Genomic DNA, 20,527 nt, shown 5'->3' with positions numbered 1-20,527 from the left:
CCCCACCTCCGCCCACCCGCCAGGGTTGGTGGTGCTCCGCGCCTCTGCCACCGCCGTGATGACCATGCGTGGGCTTGCCTGACAGCCCAGGAGGGATACTGTCAATAATCCGAGTTGGCCCGAGTCCCATCCGCTGCAGTCAAGAGAAAGCTCTCACCTTGGTCTTTGGATTCCGCCTGAGCCAGTTCCTCCAGGGATTGCTCCAGCACATCTGCCACCTGGTGCAAGACCCGCGAGCGCTCCTGGGGGCTCTGGGAAGACCAGCCGGGAAAGGCTTTTCGGGCGGCCTCCACCGCGGCCTGGATCTTGGAGAAGCAAATGGGAGAGGGTCACCTTCAAGCGGCTGCTCTTGAGGGGTTGGATGAATCCAGAATCCACAGGTCCCTGCACACTTCATTGCTTTTCTGCCTGATTCAAATATTTAACATGTCCCAGCTCTCAGCTACCCACAAAGTAGACAATACAGGTGTTTATGACACCCGCAAAGCGGGGAAAACACACACAAAAAAAAAACAAAGAAAAATGCTCCATTTCAACCAAGGTGCCCAGAATGTGACCGTCAGGTAATTAGAAAGAAACTATTTGAATTGTAACATATGTACATTGTCAATCACTTCAAAAAAACCGAATTTGAGGAAATATTGTATAGATGAAATTTAATCTAGAAATGTGGATTCTCTAAAGCTTTTAATCCAGCTCTGACACATAAGGTCTAAAGTTTTGTGTGAAATCGCACCCTTGGACTGTCATTTCTACTTGGGATGACTAATCATATTAGTCCTTTACTGATAACTTTTTAAATATAAGAGGATATGCTTATATTGTTTTACTTAAGCCCTTTAAAAATTCTATGAGCATTGCTATGCCCATTTTTACAGATTGGCACAGCAAACTCAAGTAACTTGCCAGAGGTCATAAACTAATGCGTGGCAGAATCAGAAACCAAACCCAGATCTTGGTAGTTTCCAAGACCACAAGTTGACCTGCTATGGCATAACCACCACCCCTGCTCCCTACCCAGCGGAAGAGACCTCTGTTGGAGAGAAGGAGGTCTGTGGTTGAACAGGTTGATAGCTTGGGTACCGGTTTTGGAGTTACATCCAAAAGGAAACAATAAGGAGTTATGTGCAACACGGAAGTTATGGGCAGAGTCAACTCAAGTCATGGCCAAAATGTGATGTTAGCAAAATATATTTTCAGGTCTTCATCTGCCTTTTTTGTCTCTCAGGCAATGCCTTTTCTAAAGATGGCAAATCCCAAGCCTGTGTCTCATTCCTCTCCTCTCTCACATGCATGACAAATACTTAGCTCTCTTCCATCCCTGGGCCCCAGTTCAGCCTCACAATCCTTTACACAAGCACCTTTTTGTGTGTCCTGATGACAATCCAGCCTCCTGAGTCTGTGCTAGTCTGCTCACAAGAAACCTAACCCACACCCCTCCTTGATTCTTGTCATGCACACAGAGTCACTCTCAGCTGAGCTGAAGTAAACTACAAGGTGACTCTCATCTTACTGGAAAGAAGGTGGTTTTACCTCAAAAATTAAATCTCTAATGTGAACCTGCAGACAGAATGGGGGAAGAGATTGTGGGCTTTGATGATCACCACAAGCAGCAACCAGCAGGGAAGTGACCTCATAAAGACATCTGCACTCCCATGTTGATGGCAGCATTATTCACAAGAGCCAACATATGGTATCAACCTGAGTGTCCATCCACAGATAAACGGATAAAGAAAATGTGATAGACAGGGGGTGCCAAAAAATGTATACACATTTTAAGTATGACGTTCGTTCAAAAGATGGCGTTAATCAAATGAAGGCTAGGGTCACCGTGCAACAGGCAGGGCAGTCAAATAAAATGGCGGAAGCACGGTTGTACGAACATCATACTACACGTTGCTACTGTAATTTAATTCAACTTCAAAAAGTAATACATAGATAGCATTGCTTAAAATGTGTATACGTTTTGTTGACCCTCCTTGTATATGCACAGTGGAATATTATTCAGTTATAAAAAGAAATGAAATTCTGTCCTTTGCAGAAAAATGAATGGAGCTGGAGGTCATTATGTTAAGTGAAATAAACCAGGCACAGAAAGACAAATATTGCATGTTCTCACTTATACGTGGGAGCTAAAAAAAAAAAAAGTGATCTCATGGGAGGTAGAGGGTAGAATGATGGTTATCAGAGGCAGGAAAGGGTGGGAAAGAGGGTGGAGAAAGGCTGCCTGAAGGGTACAAAGATAGAGTTAGAAGGAACAAAGTCTGGTGTTTGATGGCACAGTAGAGTGACAACAGCTAGCCATAATTTATTGTGTATTTCAAAATAGCTGGAAAAGAAAATTTGAAATATTTCCAACACAAATAAATGGTCAATGTTTAAGGTGAGTCTAATTTTTTTTTAATGCTGAGTTCTTTAAAAATACTTTGCATATAATATATATTTACACATGAAGTCTACAGTTCCTAAATAATCCAGTTATTTGTGCCTTAAAAAGAATAAATTGTAATCTGTTAGGCATTAAATTACTATATATGCATCATGCCAAATTCGGTTGAAATATTTTCTGCAGCCAATGGCTCTTGACTTTTTAGAAAATAGAATAAAGTTTAACTGCACTTGCTAGTAGAAAAATAGATATTTTTTGATTTCTCAGTAATCCTACTCACAAACATTTTATCTGATTCCATCATTCTCAGTTTTTTATTTTTCTTTTGGCTTGAAAAATATGGTCACCACACAAACGACATAACCAAATTCCCAAAAAGTCACTCATAGAAAATGCTGCTGGTGTGGTTAACAGTGACTTCTATGTATCCAGATTTTGCTATGTGCTTTGCATTAACTAAATTCTTTAAATTATTTAAAAAATTTTAAATTGATGCATAAAAATTGTACACGCTTTGGGGGTACATGGGATATTTTGGTATATGCATACATTGTGTAATGATAAAATCAGGTATCCATCACCTTAACTTTACTTTGACAAGCACTCTGAGACCAGGAGGAGTGAAAAATATGAAGCTAGATTTCCCACATCTATGTTAGGTCATTTGAAGCAAACAAAGTTGTGGTTACATTTTAGCCAACAAATTAGCCAATATTTGCAAACATTAACCCAAAAGTCTAAAGGTTTTTTTAAATGCCAGATTTGAACTATGATGAAAAAAATAGAAAAAAATGCTGAGTTCTTTAAAAGTACTTTGCATATAACATATATTTACATATGAAGGCCACAATTCTTTTTAAATAATCTAGTTCTTTGTGCCATAAAAAGAATACATTGTCATCTGTCAGGCATTAAATTGCTATATATACATCAGCCACATTTACCATCAGATATGTTTATTTTCTCACTGTAATAACTGATGACTAATCAAATATATCTCAAACATTTTACAAAATAGCCCGTGTAAAATCAATTCTACATCACTACAAATAAAAAAATAAATAAACAGTAATGCATTTTGAATTAAAAAAAGGATGATGTTAAATCTAACTGCAGAAATATAAGGGAATTTGATTTTGAGTTTCATCATTCAAATGACTGATTTTATTTTACTAAGTATTTTGAAGAAGTGAGGAATTATTAGAAGACCATTTGAAATAAAGCCCGGGGATTTTCTGTCCTGATTTGTTTTTGTTTTTTAGCGAAATGACACATGGTTTTAGAAATCCAGGGATATAGTGGTAAAAGCAGGCAACCCTTGGTAGAGAAAGGGAGCACTTAACAATAGTGATAGTTATTACCAATAATACTTTAGACTAGACACCTACTGGGGAGTGTCCAAGAATTACATTAAAAACTCACATATGGCTGTGGGTTAAGTTGGCTGGAAAAAATGACTTGATTCTGAACATAGTTACCTGAGATTTGTTCTTTGCATCAGACATGGTCAGGTACAAGGCCAGCCTTCTTAGAACTAGAATATTCTTTCGGCCAATGTCTAACAATTCTACACCTTCCCCAACCCGCTCTGCCTCTAGAAAGTTAAGTCATCCATAACTCACCAACATATTAAATGCATTTCTATCTTCCTTAAGTAAATGTACTCACCTCTTCTTCCCCACTGTTTGGTACTTTGCAGTACACTTCCCCTGTTGATGGGTCATAAGAATCTATATAGGAGTTACAAGGCAAAAATTTTCCATCTATGAAGTTTTCCAGCATCAAAAGCGCCTTTGTTCCAGCCATAGTAAGGAAAACTGCTGGCTTTCCCTTCCACTGTCATGCACTCAGGTTGTCCCCACCACTTTCCCTGCTCCTGAGCCAGTCTCCTCATTGCCAGCCCCCAGATCCTCATTCGCCAGTCAGTGAAAGTGGGAGGTGACCTGGCTTTCAGAGAATTCCGGTCTCCAAACTCAGAACCAAGAGAGCTCTCAAATGTTCCACAGGCTTCTGGTACCTTAAGACAAAAGGATGAATGTGTATTAAACTAACATCAACGTATGTGTTCACAGCCCTTTAAAATTGTCAGAAGACATCTGTGTGTGTGATTTTATTGGGCTCACCCTATAAACTGTTCATTGCTCAAACATGGTTTGATGCCAGGGGCCCTGAAGCAAATCCTTTACATGAGTTTATTCATTTATTCCACACCAATCCTATATGAAGTTAAGATCATTACTTCCTCTCTTTTGTAGAAAAAAACAAGCCTCAGATAGGTTAGATAATTCATCCAAGGTTATATAGTTAGCAAGGAATGAACCATAGCCCTTTAGTCTCCAAATCATGTGTTTTTTTCCTGAACACATCACTGGTCACCTGCAGAGGTGACTGAGACAGATGCCCTCTTCTCACAGCTCACCGGCTTTTCTTTCTTTGGCTACCTTCTCTCTGAAGAGCTATCTCTCCATCCCAAAACCAGGTTGCAGCAGCAGCATCTCACATCTTCCCAGATGTGCCGTGGAGATGGAGATACAAGCCAAAAATGTAGATGTCACATATAGCAAACAAGGGATTCATATCCACAATGTGGTAAGAATTTCTACAAATTGGTAAGAGAAGTGAGCATCCCTGCAGAAGAGATAAGCAAAGGATACACAAAAGCAATCCACAGCAAAAGGAAAAACACTGGCTAATGTATATGTGTTATCAAATGCTCAACTTCATTGTTGATCCAGGAATGGGAAACAGGGAGATGCCCTGTCTTGCCAATCAGACTGCAGAGCATTTTTAAAGATCGATCATTCCATTCTGTGTGGGGGTGTAGAGAAGCACAAGTTCCCCCACCCCTCTGATGAGAGGGTTCTCAGAAACTGCTTCTGGCAATTTGTCAGTGTCTGGTCAATTCCCCTTCTAGGAATCTTTCCTACAGAATTACTTGCTCATGGACAAGTAAATAAATCACAGGACATCTTTTAAATGATATTTTAAACACTAAAAGCAACCCAGACACACATCAATTGGAGAATATTACCCAGTATAATTCACTGTTATATTCAGAATAAGGAATATTATTTAGCCATTAAAAGGATGTGTTGTTAAGTGACAAAAGAAAGCCAGTGAATAATACATATGGGTATAATCTCTTTGGATACCTACATGGTAGAGGAGATAGAAGGGAAGCGGTTTTTATTCTGAATACTTTTAAATTCCTTGAGTATTGTCTATATTACTCATGTTACTTTTGTAGTCATAATGTAAAGTCGCAATTTATTTGAATGCTAGATACCAATATTCTGAAATTCACTAATCACATGGGGACGTTACTGGCCGTTGACCTCCTTAGGCCCTCTCTCTTCATCTGGATTGGACTCTAGATAGTCTCCAAAGTCCTTGCTAGTCACTGATGCAAAGCAATAGGCATTCCATTCCCTGTGCAACTACGCTTCAGGTCTCTCTGGGAATATTTAACACTACCTATGATGCTCTCTCTGCTGACCAAAAGACCAACTTTCTGGTCTTTTCTTTCCAGCTCAGAATCTCTGCAGAAGCTTTGGAAAGATAATGAGTTTATTTAACATAACCACAATTCTTGAGAAGAGCTCCCTCTCCTCACCCAGTTAAAAGTAGGAAAGCAGTATAAATGTGTTTAAAGATGCACATTTTTTTCTCAGCTGAAAATTTTTAACATTTCCTTTTCCACGTTCCTTTTTTTTTTTTTTTTAACCTTTTGTCTTGTATTAATGATTTCTGGTCATGTCTCCGTGCTTTTGTTGAAAACCTCTTCCTATTGTTTTTAGACACTGGTCATCTATAAATAAATACAGTCATGCATCACAAAATGAAGCTTCAGTCAATGGGAGATTCTACATACAATGGTAGTCTCCTAAGATTATAATGGAGCTGAAAAATTCCTTTCACCTGATGACTTCATAGCCATCGTAACATTATAGTGCAACATGTTACTCACGTGTTTATGGCGATGCTGGTGTAAGCAAACCTACTGCACTACCAGTCGGATAAAAGTATAGCACATACAATTATTTACAGTTACATAATACTTGATAATAATCAAACAACCCTGTTAGTGGCTTCTATATTACTACACTGTACTTTTTATCACTATTTCAAAGTGTACTCTTACTTATTAAAACTTAGTTAACTATAAAACAGCCTCAGGCAGGCCCTCCAGGAGGTGTTCCAGAGGAAGGCATTGTCATCAGCGGAGATGACAGCTCCATGCAGGTTATTGCTCCTGAAGACTTTCCAGTGGGACGAGACATGAAGTGGAAGACATTAGCACTGATGATCCTGGCCCACGTAGGCCTAGGCTCATATGTGTGTTAGTGTCTTAGTTCTTAACAAAATGTTAAAAATTAAATGAATTTTTAAAATAGAAAAAAGCTTATAGAATAAAAATATAAAGAAAAGATATTTGTACAGCTAGCTGTACAATGTGTGTCTTAAGCAAAGTTGTATTATAATACAGTCATAAGTTTGAGATGAAAATGTGTATAAAGTAGAACAGTTACAGTAAGCTAAGGTAAGTTAATTTATTATGTAAGAAAGAAAGTTTCCTTTTTATAATTTTAGCATAGGCTAAGTGCACAATGTTTATAAAGTCTATAGTTGTGTACAGCACACGGTAATATCCTAGGCCTTCACATTCACTCACCACTCACCTACTGACTCACCCAAACTTCTGTCCTGCAAACTCCATTCATGGTAAGTGCCCTATACAGGTATACTTTTCTTTTAAATCTTTTATACTATCTTTTTTTTACTGTACCTTTTCTATGTTTAGTTATGTTTAGATTATGTATACATATTTACCATTGTGTTACAACTGCCTACAGTATTCAGGACAGTGACATGCTATACATGTGTGTGGCCCCAGGTGCAACAGGCTATACCATCTAGCCTAGGTGTGTAGTAGGCTACACCCTCTCGGTTTGTGCAAGTACACTCCCTGATGTTTGAACGATGATGAAATCGCCTACTGCTACATTTCTCGAAACACACCACGTCATGAAGTAAGGCATGACTGTATATACACACATGGATAAATAAATAATATATGCAGTCAGGGTCCATTCAGGAAAACAGAAACCATGGCAGGCTTTTCCAAGTTTAATGCCAGAAAATGTTGGAGGTTGAAACAGCATTCAAGGGTTGCTGAGATCACCCAGAGATTAGCCTAAGAGTACAGAGCAACTGCCATTCTTTAGACTGGGGACAAAATGGAAGAGTTGGGCTACCAGGACCCAGAAGCCTGCAGAAGAGCCCCTGCCTCCTGCCCCAGTGGGTGCTGATACTTCTGAAGGTGTGCAGTGCCACTGGTGCTAGGTGGCCAAGAGCAGCTGGAGGCTGGAGCAGGCCTCGTTGCCTGTTGCTGGAGACACGCTGCTAGGGACTGGAGACCGAAGATAGTCTCTTCTCTCTCCCCCTCCTTCCAGGCTCTTTCTGGTGACTTCCATTGGCAGAGACCTGCCAGCAATGGAATATAAGAAATACGGTTTGCAGATCACAGACCTGGCACCACAGAACAAAGCATCAAGGAGTGAGCCTGGAGCTGAGGGATGGTGAAGAAATACCTAGCCCATGCAAAAAAGACTTTTGCAGCCCGTCGTCTCCCTGGGTCTCCCACTCCCAGGTCCTGAGTGTCCTCTTTGCCCCTTCAGAAATTCTTAGAAGCCCACCCTTCTTTCAAACACTTTGTGCTCAAAAATAATGCATCACTCCCCATTTCCCCAACCCATTTCACTGAGATTTATCTCACTAAAGCTACTGAGAAAAAACAAGCCTTATGATATGACTGAAGCAACTCAGACTAATGTTGATTGACTCATTGGAATGTTTGTCTTTTTTGTGTGGCTCTTAATAATCCAAAAGATTCTATTTAGAGGACTTTGGAAGGGCGATCTTGAAGAGATAAACTTTCCCAGGACAGCACAGAGAGGGAGCTTTCTGTCAACTAACACCAGAAGAGGGATGAAAACCAGCCATAATACTTCTAAAAAGCACTTGATACTTATCAGAACGCCAACCCCAAAGGGCAGGCCTAGCGACTGAGCAGTCATGGGTATTAGTTATGGTGACATTCTTGTGCTATTTACTGCTCAGATTGGACTTTCACTGTTTTTTCATAATGTACTGTCCCTTTTCTCCCTCCCCCCTCTGTTCTGTCAGCGCTTTTCTGTCCACAGTACACCCATTTGATCCTCAACTGCAAGTCAACCACAGAATTGACCCTGGAACTAAAGCTCAACTGAGGTGGGAAAGACTTGGACCCTGAAGGGCAAAGCACTGGTCTTGCTGGGAGTCGGGCTGTGTCCTTTGACCCTAGTCGTCATACCTGAGCTCTGACACGCCCTCAAAGCCTTTTGTCTACAGTCAGCACCAGCCTTTCTCCTGTCTGTTTCTCTTGAAGAGAATAAAATGCTATATCAGGGCTCACTAGTTGAGTCTCTACTTCCAGGTAGGTCCACCTACCTCACTGTATGAATGGATGTTACCTGCTCCTCGGTTCTGACTGGCTCCGTCTGCTCTCCAGTGTGTCCTGCTGAACTTGACCTATTCTTGACCCATTACCCACAAGTGATGCATACTCCCATTAGCAGCAAGTGAATCTGCCCCCCACCACAACCCAGAGGGTGGATTTACTGCACAGTGAGGAAAGGGGACTCAAAATCCTGCGCAAAACTGAGAAAAGATATAAATGTGAGGTATTAAGTATGCTGATATTCTAAGAGAACTAGTAGTTCTAGACTCTTCCAAAAGAGAACAAAGTGCTTCTACCTTAGACACAAAAGTTATTCTCTTTGATAGGGGTGAGGCAATCTTGATTTAGGGAGCTCTGGGTGTTCTGAAGCTCTGAATTTCCCAGGTAGACTGGACTGTAGGTTCAGGAAGTGCAACGAGTTTGTTAATTGAGCTTCTTGTATATGCCAGGAAAAGAGATGGGTAATTGATGAGGGAGATAGAATAGTAAACAAAAATCGCAACACAGTAGCATGAGGCACCCCCAGAAGGGAATGCTAGACTCAAGAGAAACACAGGAGAGGGAGTGGAGAATTCCACCAGAGTGGAATGAAATGATCAGAGGATGAGACTTTAGAGATGGGTAGGGGAGGATGGATAAGCAAAAGGGAGGAAGTTAAAAGACAGACAGAAGGTAAGTTCCAGGCCAAGAAAATGCCTGTTCTAAGATGACACCTTCCTTCTCTCTCAACAAGAACCTTGGTCATCTGATCATCTTCTGTCTGACTCTTCATTTTCTCCTCTCTGCTGACTTTTTTTAGCTTTTAAATGACCTCACGTATCTCCAATGTAATATCATATAAGAAATATAATGTAATACTTTAAAGGTAAATTAATTTTTAAAAGAACCTTCCTGTGGACTTCTAGTCTCCTGTCTTTATTCTTTCTCTTCCACTAAAAGCATAGAATGAGCACGAAAGTGCTGTCATTATAGGAATATCTTCCCTAACTTATGAGGGGGAACCCCCCAAAATGGAACTTATTTATAAAAAATTGTGTATTTATTCTTACATGTTTAAACTTCAGTCACCTTCAGAGTACTCTCCATTTGATCCAATACACCTATCCAGATGCTTTTTCCACTGCTCAAAATAGTTTTTGAATCTGTCCACTTTGATGCCTTTTAGTGCTTCTGTCATTTTTATCCCCATCTCTCCCTCATCAGTACAATTCCCTATGAGAACTTCTTTCATCAGGGAAACACAAAAAAGTCACTCAGGGTGAGATTGGGTGAATATGGAGAGTGGACCACAGGGTCATGCTGTTTTTGATCAAAAATTGCTGAACACTCAGCACGGTGTAGCATTGTCATAATAGAAGAACCAGTCACTTACTTGCCACAACTCAGGATGTTTCTTCTACAAATCATGACATCGAGGCAGGAGGCCTTTCCCTCAAGCCTAATAAGATGAAGGACTTCCCAGGACAGAGTTGGGGCTCCCTTTAGTACAGTAAGAGAAAAGTCTTCCCAAAACAGTAAAAGAGTTCTTCTAACACCCTAAGATAAGAATGTTCTTGAAAGATTCATATTAAAAAGGAATGCAGCCCCAATCTGTAGTGCACATGTGTAACTCTGCTATAACCTTGAGCTGTGAAATACCCAATTAGCCTGTATGTTACTAATATGTAAGCCTTACTGGGGGACAAAGAAGCTAAAATTATATAAAAGACAATGCCCCCTTGTGCTCAGGGCTCTACCTTTGGATGTGAATCTGCTGAACCGGTGCCAACACAATAAAACTGTTTCCTAACCTTGGTGTCCCGACTCTCTCTATAAAATCCTGCTACGATGTAACCCTCTCAAAACTTCCAGATAAAAACTGATGGGTTCCCAGAACACTTATCTAGCGGGAAAGCCTGGATTACAAGGGGTCTGCCCTCCAAAAGATAATTTCAGGGTTGTTTAGGGGTTCCCCTTGCATATCTGGCAGGATGTTGTCCTCTTGTGCATTCATCCAACTGCTGTCTTCTTAGTCTCACTCCTAAGAGGAAGCAGTCCTAGGACAATCACATATCAAAGTTATGTTATGAAAGATGATCAGTGAGAAACACTAGGAGTGTTTTTGGTTGCAAATGCTCCACCCGGAAATTTGAGGATATATCCTTGTCCTCCAAGACTAGAGCTCAGAATGAAACCACTGACCTTAGTCTTGGCATGGAATCTGCTGGCTTCTACCATAAGGAATAGTGACGTGATAGTTCCAGGACCCCAAGAGATAGAGCTGAAGACTAAAAAATCCAGAAGAGGAGAGGAATAAGGTAGAAGAGGAATGTTCAGAAAATATGTATATAGGACTCTGTTTCAAGTGTGATCAGGTAACACCCTAACACATATGCTTGTGTTAAACTCAGTCATTTTGGGAAAATGCTAGGTAACCCCGGTGGTAGACATCACTAATATTCTGTAAGATTCAGTTCTCCTGAGTACTCCTTCTTCTCCATTGCCATTAGGTAGGGTTATGTAGTTCATTCTGGCCAGGGGCTATAGGTAAAAGCAAAGCTGCTGGGGATCATCCACCGTTTCTTCTACTTCCATGTAGACCAAGGAGGCCGAGTGTTCCAGATAGCAGGTACAGGATGTGGAAACTTCATCAGCCTGGACTACTGAGTCACTGTATGGAGTACAGCTTTACCCCTAAAGTTAGCATGAAATAAACATGCGTCTTGCTTTGTCACCATATTTGAACCTCAATTTCTAGCAATCACAGCACACAAACCATTCTAGCTTGTTTGGCAGACTTATAACATTAGCCAATTAAAATTTCAAAATTCCTCATCGATGCTCTCTGGCCTGCAGACACCAGTCCTTGAGCACTGACCCCCAAATCTGGAGAGGGATAGAGCCCTCTGTAAGGGGAAGAGGTTCTTTTCCTCCAAGAAAAGGGCATGGCCAAATGGCTGGGGCCTTGTATAAGTGTTAATGGCCCAACCTAGGCTAGTTCCCTAACCAAAGAGGCGGAGAAAGCCCTTCTCAGAAGGAAAACTTAAAGCTGAGGTCAATGGAGGAGGATAGGAGTCTCACGGCTAAGAAATGCACCTCCTCCAGCACAGGAACACTGCCCTGAGACTACAAAAATTAACCCCAGTGAAGGAGGTATCGAGTTGATATTACAAAGGCCACAGGCTATGGAAGCAGCTACTCCTGTCTAATGCCACCGTCCCTTGATGCTTGGGGAGGATCAGACATTAGAATTAATCAAGGTACAGTTATTCTGAGCCAAATGGCCAAAAATAATCAGAGGAAATGATACCTTACATTAAACATATTAAGTGGAAAAAAATGCTCAGCTAAGTAGACTATTGAGAAATGACTCTGACCCACAATACCTTAGATTGGGTGTGACTGGTATTTTTTTTTCTTTTCAAAACCCACCAGGGTCATCAGACTCTTTCATTCTCAACTCCCATGCTGCAACAGACCCTCCAGGTATCCTGACTCCCTGAACAAATTCAATTTAACCAAAGGAAAGATGTTCGAGAATTAATTTCCACAAGGAGAGTTCTACTTGGCCAGGGACCACATACGATCCAAGAGATTTAACAAGATTTTTTTCAGGTATATTTAGAAGAGATGCAGACCCTATAACAAGGGCTTCTCGGTCCATGTATACAACTGATCAGGAATGAGGCCATGAATTTCACTGCTTGTTTTTTCACATTGGGAGGGGGCACTGGCTGCCTAAACCACCATTCTTGGAACAAGAACAAAGGCAAAGACGTGTCCAGTATATGGTTAAACAGGAACCCGCTGTAAGCAGAATAGGTACCAGAAATCTACACTGACACTGTGAGGGTGCCAAGAACAACAAAGCAGAGAGACGGTTTTTCTAGGAAATGTGAGATTCACAGACAAGGCAACAGAAACAAGAGTCTTCCAGAAATAGACTCCATATCTTGAAGTGAATTATTTAAGACTGAACTTACAAGGTATAGTTGGAAGCTGACTCAGAAAAGAATTAGGGTGATGGGCAGGAAGTCGGTTGGGGTTGGGACTGGGTATGGAATTTCCCCAACCCTCAGACAGCAGGGCTCCAAGACCATCAGAGAATAGCCTCCTCCTCCCCACACTGGAACAAAATGGAGTTAGAGGTATTTTTGCTTTAATGAAATGTTAATAGGGGCTGAATAAATATCAGTGTATATATATGTTAATTTCTTGATTTTGATGGTTATATTGCAGCTATGCAGAATGGTCTTTGCAGAAAATAGTTAATTCAGTAGTGATGGGACATCATGTGGTAACTAACATACTCTCCAATAGCTCAGAAAAAAAAGTTATTTGTAGTGTACTTGGAACTTTTCATTTACTTGAGATTTTTCAAAAAATCGCTAATACAAAAAGCAGAATTGGGTTCTTATTCTAATATACATACAAAACTATGCCACATATAAACATATGCTGAAAACTTTTAAAAAAAAATAAATGTTAAGCTCAAAATACCCATGGTCAATGTTGGGAAAAGACAGAATGATAGCTTAGGTAGCTTCAATAGCACTAGTAATGTTCTAATTCACCAGTGGAGGGATGTATTCATAGGTTTTTTGTATTGTCCTTAAGTTACACATTAATTACAAGTGTTCTTTGCATTACATTCTACATAGTAAAAAGTTAAAGGACAACTATATTTTTTTGGAACAGCTTTATATTTACAGAAACCCTGCACCCAGTTTCTCCTATTATTAACATCTTACATTAGTATAGTACATTTGCAACAATTAGTGAGCCAATAGTGATACATTACTATTAACTAAAACTCATAGTTTATTTGTATTTCCTTAGTTTTTACCTAAGGTCTTTCTGATGCAGGTTCCCCTTTCATGATACCATATTACATTTGCTTACATCTACTTAGGCTTCTTTTTAAGATTTAAAGTTACTTTAAAATTAAGTTGGGGGGGCCATCTTTAAAATAAATCAAGGCAACTTAAATTTATTTTTTATTATATAAGCAATACACAATTATATTCTTTTTTTTTTTTTTTTGAGTTGGAGTCTCACTCTGTCACCCAGACTGGAGTGAAGTGGCCGCTCCCGGCCACCGCAGCCTCGACCTGCTGGGCTCCAGCGATCCTTCCGCCTCAGCCTTCCGAGTAACCGGAATTACAGGCGCACGCTACCACGCCCAGCTAATTTTTTGATTTATTGTAGAGATGAAGTCTCGCCTGCCCAGGCGGGTCTCGAACCCGGGGGCTCGGGCAATCCACTCACCTCAGCCTCCCAAAGGCGCGAGATTACAGGCTGAGCCACGGAGCCCGGCCATGATTATATTCTTAATATATAAAAACAAAAAAACAACTGTCATGGAAACCCTACTTGAGCCCTAATTCCCCATTCCTGAGGTAATCACTACTCTGAGTTTGCTATAGATCATTCCAGCTCTTTTCTCAGGTATCTGCTTACATAAATATCTACATAGATTTGTTGTATGGGTTTTTAATCTTTGTTTTTTTTTAAACATAAAGGGTAACATCTTAAACTTGATTCTTTTTTGGGGGGGGACAATCTCACTCTGTCTCTGGAGTACAATGGTGCTATCCTAGCTCGCTTCAGCCTCAAACTCCTGGGCTCAAGCAATCACCCTGCCTCAGCCTCCCAAAGTGCTAGTATTACAGGCATGAGCCACCACGCCCAGCCTTGATCCTTTCACTTCACCATATGTCTTAGATTTCTTTCGTTTCCAGGACTTAGAGGCTTACCCCATTCATTTAAACTCCTGTACAGTATTCCATAGCATAATGTATCATCATTTATTTCATTGCAATTACCCTATTTAGATGATGTCTGGTTTTCTTGTTCCATGAATGACTGAATGGAATCCTTGCACATGCTTCTTTGTGGACATGGGCAAGTATTTCTGCAGAACAGATATCTAGAGGTGGGATTGTTGGGGTGAAGACTATGCAGATACTAACTTTTCTTGAAAAAGTTGTACCAACTTACACTATAGTCAGTAGAACATTTCATCATAGCCTCCCTCCTCTGGGTATTCTCTGTCTTTTTACTGACGTGATGGGTGAAGCAAAAGGGTCCCATCTAACTTGGAATTCTTCTGATTGCTAATTCATTTAAGTATTTTTATATGTTTAATAAATACTTGTGTTTCTTTTCTGAGTTTTCTATCCTTTGTTCATTTTTCTGGTAAAGTATTTTGCATTTTCTTATTGATTTGTAGAAGGAATCCGTTTAGACACATAAAGGATTTGGGGGGGAAACTTCACTTTCAGAATAATTAAGTGGCATTTTTATGACAGTTTGTGCATCAGCATTAGTCCACTTTATGTAGACAAGTCATAAATGAGTTTTGAATTAAAAGTAAAACATAAGAGTCATACTAATCTAAGAAGAGGGATTATGACCACCCTAAAATAGCTCCCCCTGCCTTAGCCCGATATCTTATGGGTAAGAAAAGAATGCTAGAACCAGTCAGTTGTGTGTGTGTGTGTTTTTAAAGAAATTCTTAAATGCTATATGTATTTTATATTTACCATGATAGCATCTGATTTGCAGATTTTACTTCCCAGATCTGTTGGAAAAATGAAAGTCATGTGGCACAATAAATAGGACTAGTTTCCTCAAGGGAGTGGAAAAAGGAGATAGGCCAAGGGGCAGGGTGGGAGAAAAATGTTTGGCTGTGCACTGGAAGCCTTTTGAATTTTGAGTCATGTGAATATATATTACATTCTAATAAAAATAAATTGATCTAAAAATTAATTCTTAAAACATGAATTTGGAAGTGTATACACTATAGCCCGAGTCTCAGAGTCTAAAGATTAGTAAGTCATCTTGAGATTTTTACCCTGTAAAGCAGAAGTTTTTAACTTGAGATCCATGGGCCCCTAGGACAGAATTTCAAAGTTTTGGGGTTTTTTTTGGCCACTCAGTGATCTGAAGATGCTATTGTGCATATGACTCGTTGAGGCTGCAACCAGTGAAGAAATTCACCAAGACAGTTGTGAATTTAGAAAGACAGACTTATTTAAGAAAGAATGTGTTGTAAGAGAACAGACAACGCAGCAGAAAAGGGCTGTCTATTGTTTGTCAAGAGGCAGAGACTTGAGGGAATTTTTATAAGGCTGTGCTGGAGAGTTTAGTGTTGTGCCAGGCTGTGCTGGAGAGGGAAGTCAGTTATGAATTCTATGTACTGTGTGAGAGATTTGTAAGATGGCTGATTGATTGTGGTGTTCTGTTTCTTTAAGATAGGGTTAATTAATAGCAACGGCTAACTGTTTTTGCCCTTTACTGCAGTGGGCTAAAGGTTAGTTCACAACAATAATTTGCAACTGGTTAGCAAACTTTTACAACTTATGCTGAGGTCAGCAAGTTTTTTGTAACATCTGTATATTTTCCCCTGAGATTCCTTTCCTCAGTATAATTTACCCGATTGTTGCTGCCCTCATTGGGCCTCATATTTCCCCACAGAAGCCTGAATTCTTAGAATAATACTTTAAATGCATAAGATAAAACATATAGGAAAACAAAGAAACTGATTACTAAATATTGAAATACAGTTTTCAAAATTTTTTTAAAAGATTAGGAAATGCTTATTTCAATAGAAGTTTGTAAAGATAGAGATATAACTTCATTTCCCATCCAAGTTTGCCCCCCACCGCCCTGAATTCAATCTGTTCTTTTCACAGTCCTCTGTCCTAACAGGGTAATCTACAAATGGAAATTGTGTATGCATTTTTGTGTGTATTAGAGAAAGTCCAGTTTTCTGGGGAAAGGGTCCAGTGCTTTTATGAGATTCCCAAAGAGTTTTGTCTCACAGAAGATTGAGTTACAAATGTAGGGAATAAGAAAGACATTTCTTTTTTGTAAAACTGTATTTATCCTGATGAGCAATAATAAGTGAATGTTTTATTTTAAATAAAAGTACTGGCTTACCCGAAGGTGGTGGGTTATCTCAGTCGATTATTCACAGTCAGTTACAGATTGAGCTCCCTGTTCTACTCTTTCTCCTTCTCACTAATGCACTTGACTAATCTTTAAAAAATTAATAATAAATAAAAATGCTATATTTGTAAATTGACATCTGCCACCCATTCATTTATTCAAGAAATATTTATGGATTATCTACTATATGCCAGAAACTGTCCTGGTGCCAGGGATACAGGCCCAGGGACAAAGCAGACCAAACATCACAGCTCTCAGGAGACTTACAAATATATAATATACAAACAAATGTAATAGATATAATTTCAAGTACTGATAAGTGATTTGGAGAGACGGAAACCAGCAGAAAAAGACTAAATCAATTTCAGGTGGCCCACAGTGTGTATCATGTGTGTATTTAAGTCCCAACCCCCTCCCCCCCGGGACCCACTCTCAGTTTCCGAAGAGTTACAGAAACAAGGGAAAGGGTAATTGTCTGTTGTGTAGAATCAAGAATGAATATTGTGAAATTCAGAAAATTATCTTGGTTAGAAGTTAAGCACGAATGTTTCTTAAATTTCCGTTTAGATCTGGTTTTGATATTTTCATGGTTTGAGAATATTTTAGATCTGGGCTTAACTGATTCTCTACAGTTTTAAATTTTTTGTTTCAATCAAAATGAATATTGGAATTCAACAATTAATATATATCATTCCAGTTCCTCATTCCAGAAGCTCCTTTAGAGGGGTAATTTTTTGATGTCAGACTCATTTCTCAGTCTAAACTTTCCTTCTAGGTTGAATTTATTGTTATTTAAAAAAAAAATTTTTTTTTTACTGTCCTGTTATTCAAAAAGCTTCACAGAAAGAAACTGCTAATTTAAAATACATGCTGCCTAGTTACCCCCTGCAATGCCTTGGTATTTAAATTTATTCATTCAAAGAACTAGAAATGGACCTTCCATATGACCCAGCAATCCTCCTACTGGGAATATACCCAGAGGAATGCAAATCATTTTATAAAAAAACACCTGCACATGCATGTTTGTTGCAGCTCTGTTCACAATAGCAGAAACATGGAACTAACCATACTGCCCATCGAAGCTGGACTGGATTTAAAAAATGGGGTACATGAAATATTATGCAGCCATAAAGAAGGACAAACATATAGACTTCACCCCAACTTGAATGGATTTAGAGTCTATCATACTCAGTGATCTATCACAGAAACAAAGTACCATATGTTCTCACTTATAAGTGAACCTTGGGCAATTATCATAATACTACAAGAAAGGGATTGGCAGTAGTGGGAAACTATCAGGGAAGGAAGTGGGTGGGATTGGCAGTTGAGGGAAACTGCCAGGTGAGGGAGGGGCACACCCCATCAACAAGGGTACCCGCATTATGAACATTTGGATACCTAACCCTGAATTGTACCCCATGTCTTTAAAATAAAAAGCTTTTTTTAATTTTTAAAAAAAGATTAAAAATAATAATAGATTTATTCATTTATTTTTATTTTTAAAATGTCGGATACAATTCAGGGTTAGGTATATAAATGGTCGTTGCAGGTACCCTTGTTGATGAGGTGTGCCCCTCCCTCCCCTAGCAGTTTCCCACTACTGCCAATCCCTGGTATTTAAATTCTTTATCCAAACAGTGTGACTTAGGTATCAGCCACTCAGAGAAGACACTAGCCATAGACTGCTGAGGGCAGCTTCCATCTCTTTTCTGTCAGTGCTTATATTTTGTTTTTGTCTTGATTTTTTTCACTTTCCATCATTTCCTATGTCCGTTTTGCATATCATTCATTGCATAGCCATACAGTCTTGTTATGTGATATAGGGAGGCAGGGCTTTGTCAACTTTTTATTGTTATGAAGAAGGCTACTATAAACATTGTTGTACATGTGGCCTGGTCTTCCTATTCGGATCATTTCCATGGACACATGGCACCCTTAGCCAACCAAGGTGAGAAAACAAATCAGTCACAGCATCACCTGGTTCTTCTCCAGAGTATTCTGGCCATCACTGCTGTTCCTTCTAACACAGTGAATTTCAATCTAGGGTCAGAGTCTGAAGAATCAGGACTTCATGTACAAAAGTTTTTCATGTTTTCATTTTATTGATAATCTTTTAAAAATGGTTATAACTACATTCTGTATGATATGGACCACCTTTTACCTGAGAACTGCCCTTGATTTCAGTGGCATCATTTCCAGGTGGTAGTATTTTATTGTCATAATTATGAGATATAATTAGTAGAAATGTGTGGCCAACAGATGCAGTAAGGGACAACAGAATGTTGTAAATGTCCAGGGATATGGAATTTGATGGAAATAGTTTCATCAGACAACACAGCATGCTACCAGACCCCCAGAGCTGCCAAAGGAGGAAAGCCATTGATGTGATGGGCAAGGAAGTGAGATCTCCCAGGCACAGGAAGTTTGCCTCTGATATCTTACAGGATGTCTTCTGTAGAGGTGCCAACACTCCTTCATGCACCGTTTAGAGACACAGTCATATGCCACTTGCTCATCAGGTTTCTGAAACCACCTCACGCTCTCCCCTAGCACGTTCATGGTTTCTACTGTAAGACTAGGTCAAGGCCATGATAACTTTCCCAGGCAGGCCCACGTGTTGGGCTTCTTCTGTCCTCTTCCGTCTATGCTCTGGAGTCATCCTTGGCTAGATCTCTCCATTTTCCAATGCATCCCTCAACTCTCCTTTCTGCCAAGGTTTTGTATAAATACCACTTCATTTGAGCAACATTCAGTGGATTCTTTTCATGGATGCACTGTCTACCTGCATCTGTTAGTGAATATTTAGCTCTCCTAGAGTCCTCTGTGCTTTCTCTGTTAACTCCATGTCGTTGGCTGAAAGCTCTTACATTTGAGTTTGCTTTCTCTCCTTTACCGAGTTGGCCTTTGCATGTTGTTTGTTCATTCTTAAGTGCAGTTCCTCCTTGCAGTGGAAATTCTGATTCTGTTTGCCACTTCTAGGAAGAGGTGAAATGAGCTGCAGTGGCTTGGGGTTCACGTGGATTCCCCAGAATGGGGAAGGGTGGAAGTGGCTCACAAGGGACTGTGTACCCTGCCTCTGGGGTTCAGGCCTTGCCTGGCTTCTCACACCAATGGCTCCTGCTTGGAGGAAGACACCCTTTGCTGCCTCATCCAGGGAGGAGGGGTTCGGGTTGATTTGGCTTCCTATAGTGAATCAAGGCAATACTTTCCTTGTCCTTTTCCTAGAGATTTGTCCTGCAATAAGATGCTGTCCTTTGAAAGATGTGCATTTGAATCACTACTGTTTCTGCAGTTTATGTAAGTTATAATTTCATATTATTTTATAAAATGTTTGTAAACCTTTTTGCTATTCACTTTGAAAGATGATTAAAATCTTACTAGTAGAAAGTTACTAGGATTATATAGCGAGTCCTTTTGGCTCTAGCAAAGATGAATGTGAGAATGATTACACAGGTCACAGAAAATCTTTCTAGAGCAGTTGTTCGCAGCCTGTGTGGTTTGGCATCCAGGTGACATCTGGCAATGTCTGGAGGCAGTTCTGGTTGTCACCGCTGTGGGAGTGCTCCTGGCATCTGAGGAGCAGAGGCCAGGGAGGCCACTGAACACCCTGCAAGGTCCAGGACAAACCCCACAAAAGAGAAGTGCACAGCCCAAAACACCAATAGCACAGAAGCTGTGAAACCCTGCTCCAGAGAAATAAAGGTGAT

The 20,527-nt window shown here is 40.0% G+C and overlaps 1 protein-coding gene across 4 annotated transcripts in view; it reads right to left on the bottom strand.

The window, feature by feature from the left end:
• Positions 1-4,258, bottom strand: part of ALDH8A1 (aldehyde dehydrogenase 8 family member A1) — a 43,814-nt gene extending 39,556 nt beyond the window's left edge. For all 4 annotated transcript variants that reach the window (XM_008074129.1, XM_008074127.1, XM_008074128.1 and 1 more), the window contains exons 1-2: positions 4,058-4,258; positions 158-305 (exon numbers count right to left, since the gene is read on the bottom strand). In XM_008074129.1, coding sequence (XP_008072320.1) covers positions 158-305; positions 4,058-4,195 — 286 coding nt within the window. In that variant the 5' untranslated portion in view covers positions 4,196-4,258. The remainder of the gene's footprint in view (positions 1-157; positions 306-4,057) is intronic.
• Between the last annotated feature and the right edge of the window lie 16,269 nt (positions 4,259-20,527).

This window comes from Carlito syrichta, unplaced genomic scaffold (assembly GCF_000164805.1).
Source record: "Carlito syrichta isolate Samal-C Ts95f unplaced genomic scaffold, Tarsius_syrichta-2.0.1 Scaffold316346, whole genome shotgun sequence".
In the NCBI taxonomy this organism is placed as follows: domain Eukaryota; kingdom Metazoa; phylum Chordata; class Mammalia; order Primates; family Tarsiidae; genus Carlito; species Carlito syrichta.
This window is presented reverse-complemented; position numbering and strand designations above follow the sequence as displayed.